A 25,887-nucleotide genomic window follows, 5' to 3' on the forward strand; every position below is an offset into this window, starting at 1 on the left:
TTGGTGTTACATGTACAGCTAAATTAAAATGACTGATGAAACACTGTAAAAATGAAAAGTTGAGAAAACCTAAACTTTCAAGGAAACTTAATTCAACAGATCTGAGTTTTGAGCCCTACCCAAGCTTTGGAAAGGGAATTTGGAAGGCAAATCAAGCATTAACTAAAGTATGCAATATTCTAATTAATTACTAAAGACTTACGGGAATTATGAATAGAATTTATGATTGACAGATTTTCTTTTTTCCCCCTGCCAATCTTCTGATCCTCACTTCAGTCCGTTAGGGGGCGGTAATGCGCTTATACGCTGATTTGCCAGACCACCAATAAGCGTCGTAGAAGAAGAAGAGGAACAGGAAGAAAAGGGAAGAGGAGGGGGCGGTGTGTAAAGCTGCATAACAGTGAACGTGAAGGAGTAGTTAAAGGTCTGTGTTCCACTCTGCTCTCTTGGTGTGTCTGTAAGAGCTTGACTGTTCCTAGTCGGGCTTTAAATCAGTGTAACAGGACTCATGTTCCTCGCTGCTAACGTTTGTTAGCTTGCTAGCTGGCTGTGTTGTGCTCTGGGATGCTGCACGAGTGTTACCTGAGCCCGGTTATTGTTTGTTTGATGCTGAGATGCATGGTTATAATTGGTATTGAGTTTATTAGTGTGTTCACTCTAACGACGCTTAAATGTGAAGACTATAGCCGAACATAATTAATTAGCAGGGATGGAAGTAACGAACTACCCACGTGACTATAATTAAATTATTTTCGGGGGTTCTTGTATTATGAGTTTTCAAGTCTGCAGTCTCACTCATGCATTACATTACATTATGTTTTGTTATCTACTTAACTGGTTTTAAAATCATAATTCACTGCTAAGTATATCTACAATTTGAAATTTAGTCCTTATTAGGCTCTGTGATCACACCTGGGCCAGTGAGACCGATGATAGAGACCCTTTTACAGTTTGTAAACGGTGAGAAATTTTCGCGCGTATTTTGGCAACGGAAGTACGGCGGACCACAAAGCTCGTCAGTGGGCCTGATCCTGGAGAAATGTTTTGTCCATAAATTCAGATGCACCAAAACACAACCTTTGCTAGCAGTTTATGAGAAGGAGCTAGCTTTGTACTACAAGTCACTGAAGCTTATGAAAGAGAAAGTAAAAGAAAATTATTAATATTATTGATGATTTGAAACTGTTTGAAGTAACTTTTTGATATTTCCTTTTGTGCTGTTTTGTTTTTTTGTGCTGTTTTATTTTATTGGATTGTTGTTTCTTTATTTTTCTTTGTCTTTTTCTTTCTTTCTTTGTTGGAAATGTTTTGTTTCATATGTCTGTTATCTGTTTTTAGAAGGCTCACTTTTTTCTTTTCTCTCCATTACCAGTGTTCGGTTGTACAGTCTGCCTTATATTGTTGTATATGTTGTACTTTATAAATAAATTAATAAATAAAAATGCACCGCATATTTTACAAGCAGTCTATGCACCGCTGCAAATACAAGCAGTTTTTATCGCGTCACCAGTCGACACATTTAATAGCTTGGAGCCATAGACGCCACCGATCACTCTGAAACAGTCATGATCCTATCAGAATTTGGAACAACTGAAGTTGATCAGTGGAATATCAGTTCTGATTTGATACAGCTGCTGTCTTGTCTCTCTGAACGGAGCAGACGTAACTGTAATCTGGTTTGGATAACACTAACCCTGAGCTAATGGGAGCAAAAGGTGCTGAGCTATGGTCTCAGACTTTGTGTATTCATAATTCCTTTGTTTGGATTTGCAGGCCAATTGGCTAAGTCTATTTGCTGTAGATATGTTGGGCCTGACCTTATTTGTGCATAGATTCATGATGACCTTATCTGCGAATGTTTAAAGAGTATCCTGGAAGACCAAAACTGAAACAGAATTGAGGGGAACATAAGGAGAAAGTGTGTATTTTCATTCTCCTTGGCCAAGTTTTATTAAACCAATTTCAGCCTGAGACGTATTGGAACTCTGTGGACTTTCTCCTTTTGATGTAAGGGCAAAAGATAAAATCTATATAAGAGACTGATGATAAGTTTTCTCATTGATAAAGAAAATGATGAACAGTGTGAGCACAATAAGGGACCTGTGGACACTTTATCTGGTTGCTTACTTATTGACACTTTGACATCATATTTACCTTGACATGTTTTCTTTCAGCAGATATATCTGACAAAACAAGTTTCTCCTCTGTCAAATTTGGCTTCCTCCACCACCATCAAGAATGCTGTGGGTTGTAGTCAGGACCTGACTCAGCAGGTACGGCTCTGTCATGGCAGTTTACCATAGTCTGGCTGCACTGGCCAAAGTAGCACACAGTGTCATTTTAGCAGTCTGTTGGATGTGTTAATGTGTTAAATCCTTTTTAAGTTGTGGGGAATTTATTGAATAATAATTACACTGGAGAAGTGCTTTATATATGAAATTAAAATGAAATACTTCAGATTCCATTGTAAATGTTTTGTACACTCTGAGTCTAGTCCAAGGTTAATGGCTTTTGTGTTCTCTTTCTGCGCATCTGTGTGTGTGTGAGAGTGATTGATGTCTAAATGGTCCACTGAGATCAGTTGTCACAGCTTTTGTTGCCCAAGAGTTAATGTTCTGAGTCATCTGTGATCTTAGCAGCTGATCACCTAAAATAATTAATTATGCTATTATTATTATGTCATTAGGGTGCAAAATTAACTCAAATATTTCCAGCCATTCAATAGATTACCATTATATTTTGCTGGTGAGTGAAGTGCCCATAAACTAGCTGTGGTTGACTAGCTAATGTTAGCTAAGCAAGTCGTGGCCTCAGTAGTAAAGTGAGACAGACAAGACAATTGTCAGCAGTTTGACATTTAACACATCTGTAGCAAATACACACAAAATAACAAAATAAAGAAGCACATTGCAAATACAAACAAGACAACAGATGATGCTAAAGAGTGCTGAACATGGCTTGGAAACAATTGTTGTTTGTGACTCATGAAATTATTGATGTCAGGTTTATGTAACATCTGTTTGTGTTTAGAGTGAAAAGGTGGAATCATTTTAATGATTTCCGAGGAGATTTAGTATTTATAATACATTTTATTCTTTGCTGTCCTACCAGCAGTGTTGACAGACCTGTAGTCTGCAGTTACACATCACCCAGTATCACATTAAGTTCATTTATCTGATAATACTGTCCTACTTTTACTTCAGTAAGGTTTTGAATGCAGGACTTTAACTTGTAGTGAAGTATTTTTACATTGTGATATTAGTGCTCTTCTTTAAATAAAGAATCTGAATACTTTTTTACATTCCTGGTTGTAACTAAACCCTGATTTGAAAGTAATCTTCATAGATGAATTCAGCAACCGCTTTGTGTGTTCTGCCATGTAGCAGCACCACCAATGCTGTGGAGGCACATCATAGTAGGTGTCACTTTCAGTGTTAGCTGGTCATGTGTAGCTGGGAAGATTTGCAAAAATCCTGGAAAAAATTTCTCATGGTTTTGTTTTAAAATGATCACTGGATCTTTCATGTCTCTGGGGTTCCCTTTTCGACACTATGTCTGCTGTTGCCTACGGTGACAGCATGAATTATTGGATTGACAATGTTAGACATTATACAAGTGAGTTTCGACCAAGTAATTGGATCAAACATGGATAGAGGGGACAGCAGCACTGGGACTTTTAACAACAGGCATCACTCTGTTTTACAGGCATTCTATAACCATTACTTTGTCAGAAGAGGATGAAGGGCATGAAAAGAAGCCTGCTTACTTTAATGCTCACCTCCAGGTTTGCTCATGAGACATCAGCTGAACTTGATAAATGAGAGAAGAGCAAAAATAAAATGCAGAAAAACAACACCACCATGGGCTTTGAACTGCTTTCAGATTTGGCTTCTCTCAAAAATCTACACACTGACTTGACTGAATACAGTTCTGAGACAGTTCTATGGATCTATCTGGACAAATGAAGGGCAGCTGTACAGCATCAGCAGCTACCTGGGGCTTCAGGCAGATTTAAATTGTTGTGTCAACGAGCCTCCAGTTAGCCGTTCATGGAATTTAATGCAAGACTCAGGATTCACATCAGCTAATAATGTTGTCAGAGGTGTTGTGAAAGAGATCAGAAGGGCCGGAAAAGACAAACAAACACACCACCCCCTGATTTCACCTGAAGGCATGTGTGCATCTTAAAATATTCTGCAGCACAAAGCCCAGGCAGTCTGAAAGGTTTACTGAACAAAGTCTGGTACAATATTCAGCTGGACTTTCTCTCAGTTCATTGAGGAGCCAATCATTAACTACCATTTGAATGACACAAAGCTAATGTTATTTTCAACACCTTGGTATTGACTTAAAAAATCATTAAAATCATGATTGAAAAATTATACTCAGTTGGTCTCATGTAGCTCACCCATCATTGCTAATGTGTAATTAATTTTAGACATAAATATTTGAATAGAAAATAATTGCTGTTTTTTTCCCAATAGACTCCCTGTCATTTGAACTAATGATGCAGATCAATACTGAATTATAATACTGCACTGGGTCCTTTTGTCCCCTTTTCCTCCAATTTCTTTGTTTGCTCTCAACTTTTTAAGCAAAATGGGAAACTGATTTTTTCAATTATGTGCAGTAGAATCTACCAGAACTCATTTCTCTTCTATTAGAAAGAAAGTAGTTCTTACATGAAACTGCTCACAGCACAATCTGTGGATTATCTTGAGTAACTGAGTCATGATTTTTTTTTTTTTTTTTTTTTTTTTGAAAGCGACACTAGTTTTGAATTTTCCCTTTCCCTTTAAAATGTGCTTTTGGTGCTTTGAGCACCACAAGCCAAGTGCCATTTACTCCCATTATACTGGAGAGAAGGCACACAACTCTATAGCTTATATCTTCAAAACTTTGCAACTCACACCAAAAAATCTATATGGATAAATGACACCACAGGCCAAAGGAATATATGGATTTTTGATTTTGGGGTGAACTGACCCTTTAAGCCTTGTGCGTGAAACCGACCTTTTTTGTTTAAAAAGGGGTTGTATTGTCACAACCCCTCTACAGTCGCTTCTAGCTGCAGTATTATTGCTGTTTTAGGAGGTCTTCCTGCTCTGACCAGTCTGTCTTTATTTGATGATTTCAGAGCTGAAACATGCTGATGGGAAGAAAAGCCTTCAGAGGACTTTGACTCTCACCAGTAAGGCGGTGAAATGAGTTCTTCAAAAGAGGTGAGATGAAGCAGACATGACATACCATACAACCATAGATTAAAGCATAGGCACCACCTGCTGCAGCACCTTTTCAGGTCACTCAAAATTTGAATGGAGTGATGTCTCACTCACAGTTGTGTCAGGCTTCAGTCTGTGGTGGTCACAGAGGTTCTTGGCTCAATATTTTATTATTATTATACTACAGTGGTGTTTTATCTGACACCAAGCTATCAGCAACATACTGCAGTCAGTCTGATGCTTAAATAAGTATACATACACATGATGTATGTCACACAGCATGAAAATGTTCTTTTCTCTCAGTGAAGGGGAGAGGTAAACTTTGTGTTCCAGTGGTACCTGCTATAATGTCGTCCTGGTCCTAAGAAAGAATCAATTTAATACAGGGTTGGAAATTTATCACCCACTAAATGCAGGTGAGGAACTTAATTACAGTGATATCCAATTAACTATATTGACCTCTCTGCAAAATTTAATTCAGACTAGTCGACTTGTCTAAGACTAAGAAAACACTCAGAAAGCAGTTAAAATTGAACACAGCTTATTCACTGATAGTTTAACACTGCCCAAAAATTACTGTGTTTATTAAGAGCCATTTGAGGCTGTTAGTCGTAGTCTATGATTGCCAAATTGTATTTTAAATGCCGGTGAAATGTGGCACTTTGCACTGTGCAGTACGAACATTGCACATTTACCTAAAAGACTTGACTACAACTCACTAAATGCTTCTACTTTTCAGACCAAAATGGATCACAGTGTCTGCAAGTTAATGTCAAGTCTCAATGCAAATTCAAGCTTTACTTGTTTTATTTATTTTTACTTTACTAATCTTTGGAGAGTTATTTTGTGTTTTAATTTTCTGCTAACTATAACAGAAATGCTGTGAGAAATGCTCCTTTTTGAGTTCTGATGTTAAAAAACTGAGTTGTGACTTAAAATAGATCTGCAGACTACAGTGCAATGCTGCTGGACTGTGTGTGGCGTGACGGAGAGAAAATTCTAAATAGATAACCTTAAGGGAATTAATATTAAATTAGTACTTTTTATGGAAAAATATGTATTACTTGATTTTTTTAAAATTAAAAATCAGGTACACATATGGCCTACTCTGCCTTTAAAAATGCAGGATCCCATTTTAAATTAAATACAGTCATGCTGCAGATATGTCCTGGTCTACACATCATATTCTACTGACTTTGTTTGGTACAGATCCGCACAAACATCACCACATAATTTTGACATGTTAATAAAGTAAATAATGATATAAAAATGGTCATTACCTCTCATATCACAAATTATGTTACAATTGCAATATCAGTCAAAGTAACCACAATTACATATTTTTCAAAATTGTGATTAATGTAGTTGCTGGTTTAAAAAAAAAAATCCTTAGGTTAAAAAGTTGATTTCCAACATAGATTATATAAAATGTTTTCAGGTAAGAAAGGCTAAGATATAGTGAACAAAGCTGGATGATTTATTATTCCATAGCTCTGTCTGAACCAAATCTGACTGACATCAGTACAACAAATACAAAGAACAGTTTTGACTCTTTGTTCATTTGTGTTTTCTGGGGAAGTTCATCAAAAAAGCTGCAAAACCATTCTTTGACTTTTATAGAGCATTTTGCTAAAGAATTCAAATGTTTTGATAGAATCTCTCAAATCAGACATTTCAGCTAGACTTTAATCCTGGTAATGCACATCCAAAACATTTCCTGTTTCCCACCAAATATGAAAATGGGAAACTGAAAAAAACATTTTGAAAACATTTAGAACATATGAGAATATATGAAGAAAATTTGTATACCTAGTGGAGCTGTCCCCAACTAATATTTTTTTCAGGTGAATCAGATTTAGCTGTATATTACCAATACTCAATGATTAGTTCTTTTTTTCCATCAACATACATGTGTATGTTTTACCAGTGTAATGCCCTTCGTTGTCTTCTGTGATGTGAAAACATGAGATTTTCACACAGTCGGTGTGTCATTCAGTCAGAGAAAGTAAGAGTGTGCGTCCTCCTATAGTTGAGTTATGAAATCAGTGGACCTGTGGAGATTCTCTCTCCAGCTGTCCAGACATCACCTGCCCAGCACGCTCCTGTTTCATGTCATTTCTGTTGAGTTTTAATGAAGCTGGTGATGATAATAAGGAGTCAGATGTTTCTGCTTAAACAAAAAGAATCTTCTCTCATGTTGTGTATATATATAAAGTCTCTCACTGCTGTGATTCTTTCCATAATGTTGTCAGACACTAAGCATAACAATCTTAGCCTGTCAGTGGCAAAAACAAGCATAACCAAACAAGCAAATGTTACTTGCCCAGCACACTCTGCTGGTGTGTTCTGGTTTAGTGTCTGACAGCACATCACCTGCACTTTGTTTCTATTATTCTTCTCTGCCTACATCACAGTTACCTTTGTGGTGATTTAGAGACTCTGTAAAGTTGACAGCCTGACTTGCTGTTGTATTGCTCTGCATCCAATGACATAGCTAAAAAAAAAACAAGATCTAAACTTATTTACCAGCCACTTGTTTCACTTTCTGTTTTTTAATTAAAAAAATTAGTTTATCATCGCCTTCAATTCCTCACTGAAACATCCTCCCTGTGCATGTGAGCTTCTATCTGTTTTATCCTGTTTGTGTAATGCACACTGACAAAGGAAAAAAGGTGTCTGCCTGATGATTCAAATCTATGATTTATATATTGAACAGATGTGTGCATTGTGTTGACAGAACATTTGTGTGTGTGCAGGTTAGGGCTGTGCGATTGCCTCTAAATTTCAAATTGTAGATTGTCATTGCTCTGGATTGCCAATACACGATTAAATTGGCAAAGGGGCAGGGGCGCTACCGGGGGGGGGGGGGGGGGGGGGGTATTTATTGCCTTGTGGTTTTGCCATCAACACAAGGCCAGCTGACTTGCTATCTTGCAAGGATCATACAAGCTCCTACATAACAGCTGTTTAAAGTTTTGCTTTTTAAATCGGCGCTACCCAAGCCAGCCGTAACGCACCTCTGGTCATTTTCACAAAAATAAAACACCCGTTGTCTTTTACTATAAAGAAAACCATAAGGATAGAATTTGCGCTTTTATTTTATAAACAGGAAGCGAACCTCCCCTCGCTATAGCTAACTTAAAACCGCCGTAACTGTGTTTTAAATTCCGCTATAGCGCCAGGAAAATCAGGTTTTAAAGCTTTTTCGTGTGAGAAAGTAGCCGTTTAGTTCCCCATTGTGCCGCGAGTTTATCCAAATAACGCTTGTTTGCACATTTGTTCTGACATGGTGGGAGAAGTCCAGACCAGCCGCACCTGTAGCGGAGCGGCGGAGCAGCCTAGCCCGGGTCTGCTGAGGTGACCTGCGGTCAAAACTTCACCGTCATACCGGTAGAAGAACAAGAGCCGATTACTGTACCTGCAGCTTTTTGTAGATTAAACACGGGCTGGATAGCTTCATTTCGGAAGATAAATGTATGTCTCATACATGAAAATAAACATCTGTGGCAGCTAGTTTATTTGAATGAAAAGTGTAAAATGTAAATAGCACCCGACAGTGTACAGAGAAACAGACAACAAGCGCGCACATCAGAGTCAAAAGCACACACGCCAATAGGAGGACGATAGGAGACATTTTTCATCTAGCGGCATACTAATGTAACTCTAACGTTATTATTAGAAATTCACCTAAATCCGTCTTGTACAGCCAAGCCTTGTACTTGGGGTCAGCAGCCCAATCTGGGTCCCATCCAGATGTGCGGTGTTTTTCAGCTGCTGTCCCACCCGCCCTCTCCACACCTTGCTCTGCCCTCTCACCGTCGTTCTCCGTCACCGAGGTTGATGCAGCAGGTGTTTTTTTAAAGAAGGATGTAATTGATCCCTGTTTGGGATCACTGGCCTTCCTCTTTGACATGGTGACTGAAATTTGTCATGCAATGGGATGCTCTTTGGCGCGGTTGTCACTTTTCGCACTTTTTGATTTAGCATCATATCGTGCGCAAAGTGGGGGGCGCCTAAATTTTCACCTTTCTTCAGGGGGGGTGGCGGCCCGCCCCGCCAACAGAATGGTAGGGGAAACACTGAATGACGTTATTTTTAATGTTTTGCATCACATGCAAAAGTGAGCGACACCGCTGCGCTGACAAGCCGGGGACGTGTTGCTCCTCCTCACTTCAAGTCGCTGTCATTAACTTTTAACCTGCAAAGGCGGCAGTGCCGCAACACTGTAGGAATTTATGAAAGCCCTTGTGTGAACATTTCAGTAGTTACACATTAAAACAATATTTACTTGCAATTAGCCTACTCTGTTGAACGACCCCGAAGCATGAGCAAACGGGCTGTGTCAGTTCGAATCAAAGAGATGCGCCCTGTCGCTGTCACAGGGCTGACAGTGTACCCTGTGCTGAGAGGAGAGGAGAGGAGAGAAGAGAGAATGTGGATTGTAGGTCTGTTTGTAAACGGGGCTTCTCTAACAGTCATGTTTTTCCTCCAGAAACATGTCTTAATGCACAGTAGAGCGCCGTTTTTTTTTTTTTCAAAATCGCCTTGATAAACAGCAAATCGCCTGGCAACCTTCCAATCGCCAATATATGATTTAATCGGTGATCGTCCCAGCCCTAGTGCAGGTGGAGCCACCAGCTTTGCATACAAAGAGTGAATGAGGGATCAGGGATCAAATACACCAGAGATTCAACAAGCAGTTTGCTGCAACATTTGGCATCTCAGACAGAATTCCAATTTAAAGCCCAAAGCAGAGAACAGTGGATTTATACTTTACCCACAACTCTTCCCTGGGCGGTCCACCACAATAAGATGTGTTGCTCCTCTCTTGGCTGCAGTAACCATTCATTTGCAAAATTTGCACAATTTGTACTTGTTGTACTGTATCTGTTAAAATGATCTCTCGGGTCTAGGGTTCCCTTCTAGACGTGGTTCTCTCTGTCTCTCACTCTCCCAAGCCCATAACAGCAGGCCTCTCTGTGAGCAGCCTGAAGTTACAGTGTTTCCTGCACACTTTATTTCAGAGATGACCCAAGTATACTTTACGACCCATTTTGGCATTTTCACATTTCACACGAGTTGCCAATGCAGAAGTGGTGGTAGTAGTAGTTTTATTATATAAGTAAAACAAGCATTGAGTTATTATTCAATTAAATCAAGTACAACTACATGTACTCTATACTACACAATGGTTGTATCCCTACAGGGCAAAGACAACCGCTAATGTAATAACAGGAACAAACAAGCAAACAAATGATGATAGTTGTTGCATAGTTTGTATACAGTATAATTTATATTTATGAATTTCTATAGGCTAAATCTGATCTGTCTTTTCTTGTGGCAGGAAATGATGTATGTGGCAGCCAACACTGCACATTCACTCAAAAAGAAGTCACATTTTGGAAAAAAAAAACCTCACATTCACACTCTGTTAAGAAGTGTATTTCTGTTTCTACAGCTGCTTCATCACAATGAATGCACAAGGTTGTCCTCTCTGGAGTGAGGAGCCAGCACTCAGTAGGTTTTATATAGGGTTTTCAAGGTCTTGCACCCCTGAGATGGGAGCATACATTCAGAAATGTTCACAAAAAATGCACATGATCCATTTGAGATAATTAAAAAAGGAAGCTCTGTCTTCAAAAGCCTGTATCAGTCAAAGGCCTGGCTCTCTCTGCAACTGAGGTAAATAATATATTTATCTGAGAATTTACAGGATGTTGTTTTAAGAGGTGACACTGTCACATGAAGTAATACAGTATTGCTAACAGTATTTGATCAAGTCCTCCATTCTGACCTTTAATTCTCTGTCTCTGCTTTTCTCAGTTGAAACAGACAGACACTGACAGGAGCAGACCTCACCAGTGTCAGAAGTGTGGGAAGTCGTTCAGTCAGATCTGTGCTCTCAGAAGACATGAACTCTCCCATAATGCAGAGAAACTGTACCACTGTGGACAATGTGGTAGCAGTTTCAGCCAACTCAATGCATACAAGCTGCATACCCACACTGAAGAAACCCCATACTGCTGTGACCAGTGTGGGAGGAATTTCAGCAACCAGATTTCATTCAGAAAACACCTGAATGACCACACTGGACCGTACCAGTGTGACCGGTGTGGAAAGAGTTTCAGGCAGTGGGGTAATTTCACAGTACACCTGCGTGTCCACACTGGAGAGAAACCTCACAACTGTGACCAATGTGGGAAAAGTTTCCGTTGTTTAAGCACATACAAGAATCATGCACGTACCCACACTGGAGAGAAACCTTATTGCTGTGACTATTGTGGGAAGAGATTCACTCAGTTTAGTACTTACAATCAACATCTACGTATCCACACTGGAGAGAAGCCATATCACTGTGAACAGTGCGGGAAGAGTTTCAGTCGCTTGAGCAATTACAACCAGCACCAGCATGTTCATACAGGAGAGAAGTCAAACTGGTGTGATCAATGTGGGAAAGGTTTCAGTCGGCTAGGAAGCTACATCCGACACTTACGGGTCCACACTGGTGAGAGACCATACTGGTGTGACCAATGTGGGAAGGGCTTCAGTCAGCCAGGGAGTTACAACCAGCATCTGCGTATCCATACTGGAGAGAAACCATACTGGTGTCCTAAATGTAAGAGATTCTTTGCATGGTCTCTGTCCTTGAAGAAACATCGGTGTGTTGAAGTAGTTGGAGAGAGCTCAGACTGTGTGTAAGAGAAAGATTTTTAGTGTAAGTGTAATCGTATTGAGCTACTGTTACAAAAAATATAAAAAAATATAGATTTGAATCTATAATATGAATAATAAAGGCCCAGACACACTGAAAGCTTCTGATGCATGTGTTTTGATGTACACCTATTGTTTTTAATGGCCAGATGCTCACAAAAAGCTTTTTGAGGTGCGTCAGTGCTTGTAAACGTACTTGATGACCCCACTGCTAATTAATCAGAAATAATTAAGAGAAAGGGAGAAAAAGGCAGTAGAGAGAGAGAGAGAGGGAGGAGCGTGTGAATATGGACAAATATGTCAACATGATATAAAAACTTTCTTTGATCATGAATCTTGATGTCACAGTACAGCTTATACAAGCAGACTACAGTCTGCAGTCTGTCTCAGCTCCTCAGCAGTGAACCGTCTAGTGTCTGCTGTTGTGTAAAATGTTCTCAGACTGTTTTAATTTTTTATGAATAACCAAGTTATCTTGGCTGCTGAACCAGTGATGTGCACGAATGTCATAGAAGAGCAGCGTTCGCTGAACATCCCCCAAGTTTTGGTGAATGTTGAACTGAAGAAATCAGTTGGCAATTAATGAATATAAGCTTTTTCACTCCTGGGAGAGATAATGGTGCTGACCTCATCATCTGAAAGAAGTTGAAAAAGTCTCATCATTTTGAGATAGTAACTCAGTATTTTAAGATAGGGGAGGTAGGGGAGAGCAATTGCAAACATTTCCTTCATAGCTATAAATACAAATACACTAGTAACAGAAGAAATGTATGTGAACTAGTACATTATAATCTCTGTGAACTGAACTTTGAGCTAGCTGTGCCATTAGCTTTCCAGGTCTCATGTCTGTAGTGAGCCATAGAGGCATCCACTGACATGTGTCAGTTATTGTTTTCAGTGCGTCTGAGCTTTTAAGTGGAGTTTTCAAAAGTACTAGCATGTCAGTTTAGAGTTATTAAAATATTATAAGAAAAAGTTGTACTGTGAGAATAAAGTTGTAAAAGAGAACATATTCTGTACAGTTATTTTACTTGAAAATGACTTGTTAGAACTATTAAATGACATTTAACTTTAACACAGGTCTAGTCTGTATCTGCAGGCAATAGCCTGCATAGTTTGTCTGTCTAGTCTTCCACAGGTCCACTGGTAAGCCTAGACAGAGGAGTGCCCTGTGAGTACAGACTCACAGGCCCACTAGCATGAATGTCGACTCTTAAGGCATGTTCACACCTGCCTTGTTTGGTCTGGTTAAAGCAGACCGTGATCCGTTTGCCCATTTAGTGTGGTTCGTTTAGGCTGGTGTGAAAGCTCTCAATTGAACCCTGGTGCAGACCAAAGAACTGGACACCGGAGTTTGCCCACAAAGATGGGTCCAAACGAACTCAAAAACACAGTTTTTTGTGATGTGAAAGCAAACAAACCAGCCACAGGATTTTATGATAGAATATGTGATTTTAGCTCAATTTCAAAAGCTAAACCGCTAATAAATCAATCTACTGATCATTAATCTGTTCAGGAGGTGATCGTATATTTGATAAATGTGTAGCCTATATTTATGAAGTGTTGTAACAGTTAAGTTCTTCAGTGCAGATATTTTCCCTCAGTTAAAGGCCTCGAGCTGTTCAAACTGCTGTGTTTGTATCCTACTCTGTGTGCTCGCTCAGATTAAAAAGTGTGTGACAGCGATTCCACAGTTACAACTGTATGTCTCACATGAAAAAGTCGGGTGAAGGGCACTGCCCCCCTCTCTCTATCTCCCACTCTGAACGGTGGAAAACAAAAATCCTGTTGCTTCCTTCTTATTCTTTTCTTCTCCCAAAACTTGTGTAAACTCTATAAAGATATACAGTCAGGCTGTCAGACACAGCACTACAATGTGCTGTGTCTGCGTGGACATTAAGCAAACGTGGGCCACAGAAGGTCAGCGCAGTGTCCTATAGGGTACAAGATGCTTCCTTTTCATCCTGTTTCTATCTGCCAGTCATTATTCATAACATGCTACGATTTTCTTAATAATGCTTATAATTGGTTATTTCTTTGTGAGCTTAATCTGAAGTGCAACATAAACTTGTGTCAGTCACCGGAATTTTATTTTCCCTCATGGGTCGTTATGACCCACTGATGAGGCGGGATAGCAATCATCAAAACTGTCCAATCAACAAGTTACCTGTCAGTCTGTAAAACTTTATGTTTCCTCCTTTTGGTTCATTTGTAAAAAGTCAGTGTGAACACAAACTGCACCAAGACTGAAATGCAACAATTTTTTTTTTTATCTGGACCAAATGAACTGAACTACAGGTGTGAAAATGCCCTTAGTCTTTGTTCGGACTGCAGGCAAGTCAGATTTGTTTCTCAAATCAGATCTTTAACCCATATTGTAATCTTTTCGTAGTGTATGGAGAACTGACTGATTTACTTTTTTGACGTAAAAGTGTTCCATTTTGAAAACAAAGAATAGTAATTAGCATTAACCAACTTTTGTAATGTACCACAAATGATGACTATATCACTGGTCATCTTTGGGAGTGGGGAAAGTAGGTAAGTAGTAAGTAAAGGTAGATAGTTTGTGGCATATGTGGTTTTCATATTTCTGGTTGACAGTTTTTTCTTGAGTGTCATGATGGAATTTGATTTGGTAGTTTTGAAAGACATCCCACATTGCAACAACCAAACAAATGTAAGTAAGTTGATTTGATGCTCATTACTAACCTGCTCGATGTGCAAGTGCCATTAAATCTTGGCTGAGCAGCTGGGGGAGACGGTTTGTTTATGGGTTTGTCCATTGCAGAGAAAATGACCATAAATTAACAGGGCAGCTGGCTATTTTGCAAGTGATCACTAGTAAAGTTCAAATAGATTATTCCCTACCACAGGAACATACAGTTAGGTGCATGCATGTGTCAACAGAGCTGCATTTTGTCCAGAGCTAATGTCGAATACTATTGGACAGATCAGCCCGCCCCCCAACATTCTTGACTGTTTGCAGAGCACCTCTGGAATTTTCTCAGAATTTTTGGTAAAACCCTGAAAAACATGCCTCTAGGCCAGAGGCATTATGTTTTCAAATCCCCCCAGTCTTGTGAATGCGGTATCTCATAATACTATCCCCTAGAGTGGATAAGTATGACACAATAATACATTTTTTATGTCTTTTTCTTTTTATAGCATTATGTTTTCAAGACATCCCATTCTTGTGAACATGATGTCTTAAAGATATTGAGGGAATTTCTTCACACTTAACACAAATGAGCAGGGCTGAGGAGGGGGTTACTTAAAAAATGTATTCTGCTAACTGCTTGTTAAAAAAAAGTCATCAGCTAAATATCTCAGTACTCTCTTTCCATTACTTTTGTATTACCTTAGTATTAATCCGACTCACCAGATGTGCATTGCAGTTACAAGTCCTGCCATCAGTCGTTTGCTTCACTTGGGATCTGTGTCTGTCTTTTCAAAGTCCCTGGAAACAAACAAACAAACAAAAAAAAAAACTCTGAGCTGCAACCTACATGCTGAAAATGGCAAATTAGCACCGGGGACACTATGTAAGGTCACCTCCCAACATGCAAATGTTTCACCAAAACAAGTTCCCCCTCAACACTATTTTGCAGCAGCATCGTTGTTGCATCCGGGCCTTAACTCCGCCCAAGATGTTTGTGATTAGTTTAAAGAACTGCAAACAAAGCAGGGTGTTTATTCTCCTATAGCACAAATGTGTTTGTGTGGGTCCAGACCTTACTGCAGTGCTGAGCCCTGTGGAGAGAGTCTGTCTGGCTATGTGAGACTACCTCAGTGTGAAATAGGGTGAAATTGTTTAGCCTAATCTATTTTTTTAGGGCTGCAACTAATGATCATCAGCATCTTGTTTTGTCCACAACTTTTTGTTATTCTATTTACATTAAAAAAAGCTCTAATCTGAAAATATAGATTTTTTTAAAATACAAACCATTGATTATCAAAATAGATGCAGATAATCTCATAGTCAATAAATGATGGATTATTGTTACTCGAAGTGTTTTATGTTTGTTGTTAGTTTTATTAGTTGCAACTGTTCCTTCCTTCGTTGTGTGCAATTTATTGATTGATTTAGAGACAAAGAAAGCTCACCCTTCCACCCAGTGGAGCATTTTTATAATGAACTGACCACAGTGTGTGCACTGTGCATGGTGGTATATTCCTTATTTTGAATTTTTAATCCTGCTAATAATCCCCATTTTCCCATTTTTTTAAAATCTGTAACTAATGGAATACAGTTTCCTTTTTTTTGGTATCCAGAACCTCATGTCCGTCCCGCTCTCATGAAGGATGAACTGATTAGATCGGGGGTGGTCAAAGGACAAAGACAGGGTGACTTCACTAAACACATTTTTGGCCATGACTCAAGGACGAAAAAAAAACTCTTGCCCTGCCTGCAGACACCTCTGTACTATCAGACTTGAATTTAGCTCCAGGGCACTTACTCATGTTGTTCTTTCATGAGTCGATCCTTGCTTGCGCTGTATCAGCTCTCAGATGTACGTCGCATTGGATAAAAGTGTCTGCGAAATGAAAATGTACATTAATTTTAAAATTATGACAATATCACACACAAATATCCAATAGTATAAAATGAGGTGAAGTGATGACATTTTTTGCACAATATTTTATTATTTTTTTAAAAACAGACAGAACACAACTCCCATGACAGCTGGGACAGATGTAAGCAAGTCATAGACCATATGGGATGAAAGGAAAAAAAACAACTGCCAGGTAAACAGATGTACATGTAGCATCACTACATGGAACATTAAATGGATATTTCATAGTGATCTCAGAGCTTAGATATGTCACATGGATAGAGGGGAGCAAGGCTAAGACACTAGGTCTGCTGGGAGGTAGTTTAGAGAATACACCCACAACTTATCAAAAGCCCTCTCGTTTCTCTTCAAAACTGATCTTAAGCTCTGTTGGCAAAACTAAAGATTTCTCTGTACCACAGGTTAACAGTCACAGTTCTGGGCTTGATCCACTGAAATAAAATACATCTCCTTGCTCATAGAAGAACACTTCTCCAAGAGAGCGCTTCATCTGAGAGATTTAATAGAGCTAAACCAGAATTTATTCATATTTTCATACCAAAGATTGAGATAGTTCCTGTGAGACTTGGGCAGTTCCAAATGAAATGTATGTAAATGGCAGGATAAAAAGTATTGGCTGAGTTTAGTTAAGATTAAGATTAATTAATGCCATGACTAACTTCAAGAACGTTGACAAAATGTTTAGATAGTATGCCATATTTGGCTTTGATTTGTTCAAATGCTAAATTTTTTTCAGCCATAAACAAATGACTAACAATCCTGATACCATGATCATGCCAGCACTTAAATATATTCTCATCCAATCCAGGGGAAAGACTTTGTTTTGCGTAATGGGTTGCAAGGACCATTCCTTTGCAGGAACTTCACAATCCCCCCCCCCAGGTTTTGACTGTGTTCATCATAACTGGACTTTTTGACTTCAGTTTGAAGCGAGGATGTTTCATTTGTGACAAGGCTGAGTAAGGACAGAGAGGGACAGGCATCAGTGTTGGTCTCCTGCCCCAAGTCACGAAAATGCCTCAACCAGTGATGACGTTTTATATTCACAACGTCTGAGGTCAACTTCACTTGACATCATAATGTTCAGCTCTTTGTCAGTACTCTGCACCCCTCTGTAAAAAGATTGTATAAGTGAAGACAGCATGTTTCTACTTAGAATCACACATGATTACTTCAATTTTACCAAAAAATACAGTTAGAATAGGATAGATCAACTCTGATGTCTGTGACCAGCTGACAGAAATTCTACATTTCTTCAACACTGAACTGAAACACATCTGACAGTTCAGCTCGCCGACTACTGCACCTGAAGGCGGCTGTTGGTAAAGGAGCAAATGAACTGAGAATCTGTAGCTCTTTGCAAACTGGAAGCTCAAATTCTTACCCTATTACATATAGTGTGCATATTTTCCCCATATGCTTACCTGCAATTTCCACCAGGCACAGCTGCGTTTCGTTAGAGCTGTGCCGCAGCAGCTGGATCGATCTGTGGCCATTCTAGACAACACTTTTGATTCCACCAGAAGCACCACAGTGCGTCCCAGAAGCAGCTCTCCACTCCACTCTGCTTCAAATATGCGCCAAATCTATTTTTGACAGATGCTGCATCAATTAGCACAGAGCAGATCGAACGGACAGGAAATCAGATACAGAAAAGGCAGGGAGAAGTCAGTCAATTTTCAAAATAAAAGACCCTGTGCAGACTCACGATCATAAAGACAGACAGAAAAGAAACTATTCAACCACGTACCCTGCTTAACCATGGTTGAAGCACAAACGTAATCAACAAAATCTGAGCAAGTTAACGTAATCAGGTGGAAAAAATGCTCCACTGCTGAAATGGTTTTGAAACACCGCCGGTGGGGCTTGCAGTCATGTGCAGGACGGATCAGAACTGTGGCACAGACATGCATTACTTGGTGGAACTGACCGGTTACTTGATAAGGAGGGATGCTGAGGGGCGGGCTGTGTATCAGTCACTGCTCCAGTTCACTGTGCAGTACCTTCAGCACTGCTCAGCGGCTGTGAATTACTCAGGGCTCCAGTTCACTGTGTGAACCAACTGAGGAACATGCAGTGTTCCCTCACAGGAAAACGATCTGAGACTGTGTCAGACATGTGCCGCCCATCCTGTCATATTTTAGGTTTCACCAAACATTGTAAACTCTTTGACGCAACACACACAAGTTTAAGTTTTTCAAAACAGTAATGCTGTGTGTGTGTCTGCATATGCGACAAAGCAACTAAATCGTCTTTCCCTCATATGTGCAGCAGGTATATTTTGTGACACCTAATTATTAATACTTCCCTCTCAAGACAGGGACAGGGAAAGACAGGGAGTCGGACAAGCTGCAGTGACGCAGTGACTGAACCACTCAGGGCTCTTGTCTTGAGTTTCGAGTGAGACTGATTGATTTTTAAGCAGAATATCGAGTCCACGTATTTATTTTTAGTTGTGTTATTTTGTCACTTCATATCACAAGTATGACATCACTGTCACCAACATTAGGTGATTGTATACCCTGCCCAAAACACTGTTTGAGAGGCCCAGGAGCTGCAGCGCTCTCTGCCCCGGCTGCTGCGTGATTAGTAACGGCTGCACAGGGATACAGCGAGGCTGCCGTGGTTGAGGTGCTCTCTGATCCATGGATCCGCAGCTGAGCACCGATGTTCTTCTTCAAGTGACAAATGTTTGTCAAATGTTCTGTAACAGCGTCCCCTCCTGCCCGGCAGTGAAACCAGCAATTGCAGAATAGCTTGTCAATGGCAGAGAAAGGGTTAATGTTGGTGGGACTATGCAATTCTCAGACATTGCAGTAGGTGCTTCACCTTCTGTTGCCTGGTGGGGATCTATTATCTACTGAGTGATCTCTTCTAGCTATTTTTATACTTTATATTGCAGGGGATGACAGGGTAAATGAATATTTTTACATTTTAAACTATCATGGCTTCATCGTGTGTCTCAGTGGTCACACACATGCAGTGGGATAACAAAGGTTATCTGTCACTGGAGAGGTGCAAACTGGTTTAAGATCAAATTAGCAGAAAGAAAGAGAAAATAAGATGATTAGGATTTGTACAGGTGGCTGTTCACATCAGTTCACAACAGTGTTTTCAGCTCATCAACAAAAGTAAGCAACATTGAGTGAAGGGTAGATAACACACAAGATTTAGACTGTAGCTGTTCAAGAGAGGAACATTTACATGTAGGGGATAATTATTAATATTTGATTTATATTCATTGTCTCATTTGGACAGTTAAATTGGGAGCAAAATATAAAGTCATCTTCTTTTATTCTTTGAGATCCCATCTTGGTAAATTAACATGTAAAAAGCAGCCTATAAATGAAGAAATGTTTAGAAGCTGTGAGTCAATGAGAATACTGTGCTACTCCCCCCTAGGCAGGCAGAGAGGAACTTGGAATAGGCTGCAAGAGCAGTGCAGATAAAGGAACACACACACAGGACAGCAGAGCAGAGCGAGGGAGCGAGAGGAAGGACACACAATCGGGCTCCAGCCAGAACAGCGTCTCAGTGACTAACCACTGAATCCCTGTAATGCAGCACAACTGATGATCTGACGCACCAGAGGTAAGAATCACAGAAAAAATGTTATGTTTCTCTGTCTTCTTGTACCGTTTTCTGCAGTTGCTGTCGTGGGGTGCATTTTTATGTGTGTGTGTGTGTGTGTGTGTGTGTGTAAGAGAGAGAGAGAAACAGAGCAAAACAGAAGGAGTAATAGACCTTGTTACCTCAGACTGGAGGACAGTGTTATAAGCCGAGGGCTCTGCTTCTCTCCTGTCCTTGTGTGCATGTATGTGTTTGAGAGAGCCTGTCCTGTGTGTCTAATATACATGTACATGAGTTGTTACAGTTGCCCCGCTATCAGATAGAGAACAGCGTCTCTCTCTGTGTGCCTGTTTGATCGTAACAGCTTCAGCGAGCTGTGTCATCGCTTCTTGACAGTGTAGTCCAACGCCGCAGTCCCCCCCACCCACCCCCCCTCCCAATCCACACACTCTTTAGTCCCCCTCTGCCACTTTCCCTCTCCCTATCCCACTAGTTTCTCTCACTATGATTCTGCAAGCTGGGCTAGTAGACAAGTGCAAAATCTCTCTCCTCTCAGCTTAGATTTTTTTTTAATATCAAAGACCAAAAGGCAAGATTGAACTTTTTCTGAAGACTATAGTTCAAATCACCGCAGGGAAACCACAACTTTTGGATTCTTTTCCAAAAGAAAGAAAAACATATTTAAAAGTCTGACTGACATTGAATGTACTAATAACAGAAATTACTAAAAATCCAACCTTGGAACATAAAGTTACTCAAGAGCATGCAACATAGTAAGATGTTTTGATAGGTCTAGGGGATTTAATTGCAGATGAGCCTTATGGCTGTACCAGCTACTAACAGGCCACAATATTTTGGGGTGCTAACAACAAGAGGGGATGCAGGCCTGAACCCCACTGCTGCTCTGACCACTGCCATCCTCTTCTCATGTTGCCACCCACTGAGATAAGGTGCGATAAGATAAACTGTATTGATTCCAGGACAATTCACGTTACGGCAGCTCAGATACAACAGATTGAAAAGAGAATGAGTGACAATTGAATACTACTACTGTTTAAGCTATTAAATAGAAAGAATTAAACAATATAAGGTACGAAATTACTATACTATACACTTAAGACTATATACACCTTTCACTTATACAGATATATGGAGATGTTTGGATATTTGGACATAGATTTGGGTATATATGGATAACTGTGCAGGATAATTGTACTTAAGTTGTATTGTACCACATGGTGTGTAGCATTGTAATTAAGGGAAAAATTATGTAAACAGTGGTGCCTTGCAAAGGCAGATTGCACAGAGAGGCAGACTGGATTGCACAGAATATTAGCAGCCAAATTTCACAGTGAAAGTTGTAATGCATAATATGCTTTCACTGAGAATAAAAACAAAAAGTCTCCCAAATGGATCCTTGCTAAGTCCCGCCCCCTTTTTCTCTGTGCTGTATTAACAGCTGAGCAAACCTCAATCGATTATGTTTCCTGTACTAAGATTCTCTGTGCTATCTGCTGTCTATGTTGAAAAGAAAACCACATTTTGAAGATGGTTAAAAGTGAAAGTGACATATAATGTAACTAGTGTTAGTAAAATGATAGCTAACTAGCAAGCTAACAATTGATGCAGATTAGCTAGCTAGTTCACAAGCTAACTTTTACACATTTACAGGTTCCCTGCAACATCTTCTAACTTTATTAAAAAACTTTGTTTTCTCTTCAACATAGATGAGCCGAGCACACAGCACAGGAAACAGGAAAGGAGACAGTTGAGACAGTGGTTACGAAAAGGGGCGGGATTTACAAAGGGTGGATTAGGGTTTTTGAGCAACTTTTACCACAATCATCTGAAATTCTCTCTGTCTCTGGGTGGATCACTGGCTACTACATTGTTTTTGCCTGAAATGTGCTTGACATTAGGCATTAGGCCCAGATAGATCAGCTGGGGATTATTATTGACCAATATTCAGAAAAATATGCAACTGGGGAGATCAGGATTAATGCTTGCTAGTCACCAATCATGGAAAACAATTGATGACTCTGAATTGCAAAGTTAATAAGCAATCACGAATATAACATAACATAATTTTCTATTTTCAGTATAGCTCCTGATGTAATCGACTTATGTGTATCAGCAGTAGTTTATCATCACAGCAACGTAGCAGAAGTCTGAAGCCTCATTTTGATGTGCGTCAGTTTACCCTGTTAAAGTTAGAGGTACCGTATTATGCTGTATAAACTAAACACCTCCTGTATCCATTTCAAAATAAAAGCCCTGTTTGATTGAACCTAACCCTTCATTTCTTAATAAGGCTTTTATTATGAAACATGCTGGAACGTGTTGTGAAAAAAAAAAATGCTGACTTGCAATTCCACTCTCAATCGTGGGCTATTATTATGTTCCTCTCAGGAGCAGCTTAGTCACCTGCAGCACAGAGAGGTAAAATTCTGTATTACTGCACCTGCTTGGCTTAATACCAAACTGCCATATAACACTGTTCTACCAGCTGCCTAACAAAACAGTCTGTATTGGCTGATATGACTTGTAGATGTAGATATCCCAACTGGATCTCAAGGTTATCTGGCCTTTAAGGACTGAAGGAAAACACCTCCGATCCCTCCATCACACATATCTACAGCAACAGCAAGCTTAAGTCTGGAACTTTCGGTAGTGACTGCATTCATTAATCAGGGGAACTTAAATTTCCCCACAGGGGAAATTTGGTTGTTGATGCAACACAAGGATAAAATTGAGAACAGATCAATAAAAAACGTCAGAAAGTAAAGAACAGGTATGTAAAAGATTAGAATAGAAATTCAAATAGAAACAGACAGGAGTTTAATTAATCACAGCAGCGTAGCTTTCTATTCTTTTTAACCAACTGATTAGAAGTTAAAGGAATTTATCTTTTTACAGTGTTTTAATAAACAATAAGATTTATTGATGTCATCAGTTAATAAGATGAACTTTGACTATATTTGGTAAAGTAATACAATTATTAAAGCACTCGTATCAACATGTCTGTGTGTACTGCATGAATGTGATGACATCCAATTCAGGCTTGTAAATATAATTTAAAGTAAAATTCATTAAAAACGACCACCATCACCAGCTCAGATCGAGGTTGGTAATGCTGATCATTCATAAATTCAACTCTAAAATATATTTGCAATCTTAGCATAGCATGTCATCGTTTTTTCAAATATTTTTCACATCATAAATTTACAAGTACTTAGCAGATTTTAAAATCATTTTGAAGGCAATCCTTACAGCTGTTGACCCAAGAACAGACTGTCTGCAGCCATGCTAGTACTCATTGTAAAAAAAAACAAAATTAATGAGAAGTTGAGATCCAAACGTGGGTTTTTGCTAATACTAATATTAATATATTGTTATCACTATATTAGTATTTATATTACTAAATAATAATAATAATAATCATCATCATCATCATCATCATCATCATCATCATCATATAAATACTAATATTAATATATTTTTTAAAATTAAAAACTGCCAATACTCATCAGCTCAACATAATCAGACTATTAACAGCCAATCAGACCCGTTGAACTAAGAAGACATCCAGTTATTTGGCACTGACTAGATTGGTATAATTACATTGTTACATAAGCTCTCCAGTGCTATTTAAATCACTCCTCCTGAGAAAAACCAGTGGTGGAAGAATTGTACACCCACTGTAACTGTTCATATATCCTCTTCAGAGGTTGGTAGAGTTGCCAAAAAATGTACTCGAGCAAAAATACTGTTACTTTTCAATAACTAGCTCAAGTAGAAGAAAAGGGTTATTACTCCTAAACTACTAAATGTACCACTTGAGTAATATGAAGACTGATCTTAAAGAACTCAATATGGAATAGGTAATTCAGACATTATGAAATGCTCAATATATTATTAATAAATACAGGCAAAATACTGAGTATAATGTACCCATGAAATTCCATTTATGTGTAAAACTCAGATCACTATGATCAATTCTTACTGCATTCTCTTTTCATAATAAGAGTTTATTGTAGGTCATTCTAGCAGTTTTTATTTCAAAGTGTAATTTTTCCAAAGTTTTTATTTCACCAGTCAACAAATTTTATTTCATAATTCCACTTTTCATTGCTCTTGAACAACAAATTACAAGCTAAAACCAAAAGAAGCAAATGGGCTTGATGGAGAAGCTTAAAGGGATATTTCACCCAAAAATGAAAATTCAGTCATTATCTACTCACCCTCATGCCGACTGAGGATCGGGTTTATTTTGTTAGTCCACAAAACACTGCTGAAGTTTCACAGGAAAACAGTGCTGCAGAATCTCCCAAACAATGGAAGTGAATGGTGACCAGATTTCAATCGTAAAAAAAACAACTGGAAAAAAACTATAAATGTCTTCATATTGCTCATCTGATGTTATCCAAGTCTTCTAAAGTCCCAGCATGCTGTTTGCATACCATCACAACACACAACCAATTCAGACAGTGTGCATGTGAACGCAGCTCCAAGCTAGGGATCTACAGTGGAGATTCAAGCTAAAAACATGGTGTAAATGACATTTTTAGTCAACTTGGCATGTTGGGGCTTTAGGAGACGTGGATTGCACCAGACGAGCAGTATGAAGGCATTTTGTGGGGGGGGTTTTTTGTTTGTTTGTTTGTTTGTTTTTTGTTTTTTTCCAGTTGTTTTTTATGTTTGAAATCTGGTCACCATTCACTTCCATTATTTGGGAGATTGGGATTACACCAGATGAGCAGTATGGAGGCATTTAATGTTTTTATTTTCTTGGGGTTTTTTCCATTTGAAAACTGGTCACTGTTTTTGGATGAACTTTCCCTTTAAACCTCATCTTACCAACATGTTTAACATGTTAACCCTAACCCCAAGAATAAGCTACAGTAAGTTAACATCATAGTAAAATGTTACCTTATTTCTTCTTAAAACATTAGGCCCTTTGTATCTGGAAAAAAGTTATTAATAATTCAGAACAGAAAACTAGTTAATTTGCATTTTGTGTAATATGAAAGTGTATACTTTTCAACAGCACATGATGAAATCTGTGTCTGCGGCATCTGTGTCTGTCTCCTTCAAAATGACCCCTACCCCTCTGACAGTGTGTGACACTTTGAATGAAGACCCACAACAAACATGAACTGAATTAATCAACACTTTCACTAAGTACTGTGATTAATAAGTGCAATAAAAGTTTAATAAAGTGGAGTAGAAAAAAGATGTAGCATAGAACTGAAATACTACTATGTAAAGTGTTTCATTGTCCTTCACTGCGTTGGTTTATTTATGTCAGTGAGGGAAACGTCGACTTGTGGTGACACCCTGTAATTGACTGAATAGGCGTGTTACAGTGGAATCTAGGCACACCCGCAGGAGGGTGGGGGGTGGCCGAACTGGAAATTAGCTGTAAACTGGCAGGACATCGGATGGCTTCTGAAAGGCTTGTGGAAGGGGTGGAAATGTGTGTGAAAATGATGTCTCACGCTCCCTGAACCACTCTTTCACTATTTGAGCCTGATGAATCCTGGCATTGTCATCTTGGAATATGTCCGTGTCATCAGGGAAGAAAAACTCCATTGATGTAAAAACCTGTTCATTCAGTGTATTCATGTTTGACCTGACCTCATTTTTTGGTCACATAACGTTGTTGGACCTCAACCTGAGCAACTGAAGCAACTCCAGATCATAACACTGCCCTCACAGGCTTGTACAGTAGGCACTAGGTATGATGGGAGCATCACTTCATCCACCTCTCTTCTTACCCTAGTAAACTGAAGCCTTTTTTTTCTGATTAT

At 39.1% G+C, this 25,887-nt stretch overlaps 1 protein-coding gene across 2 annotated transcripts; it reads left to right on the top strand.

Moving 5' to 3' along the window:
* The first annotated feature begins 353 nt into the window (after window positions 1-353).
* Window positions 354-11,928, top strand: LOC146330836 (uncharacterized). 2 transcript variants are annotated; one of them, XM_084714368.1, is made up of 3 exons: window positions 354-424; window positions 5,138-5,222; window positions 11,046-11,928. In XM_084714368.1, the coding sequence occupies exons 2-3, from the start codon at window positions 5,205-5,207 to the stop codon at window positions 11,919-11,921; spliced, it is 894 nt and encodes a 297-aa protein (XP_084570494.1). In that variant the 5' UTR covers window positions 354-424; window positions 5,138-5,204; the 3' UTR covers window positions 11,922-11,928. The 2 variants fall into 2 exon arrangements, with proteins under 2 accessions (XP_084570494.1, XP_084570492.1); XM_084714366.1 differs by lacking the exon at window positions 354-424 and adding an exon at window positions 2,155-2,273.
* Window positions 11,929-25,887: the final 13,959 nt, after the last annotated feature.

This window comes from Lutjanus erythropterus, chromosome 3 (genome assembly GCF_056507025.1).
Source record: "Lutjanus erythropterus isolate fLutEry1 chromosome 3, fLutEry1.hap2, whole genome shotgun sequence".
NCBI lineage: Eukaryota > Metazoa > Chordata > Actinopteri > Lutjaniformes > Lutjanidae > Lutjanus > Lutjanus erythropterus.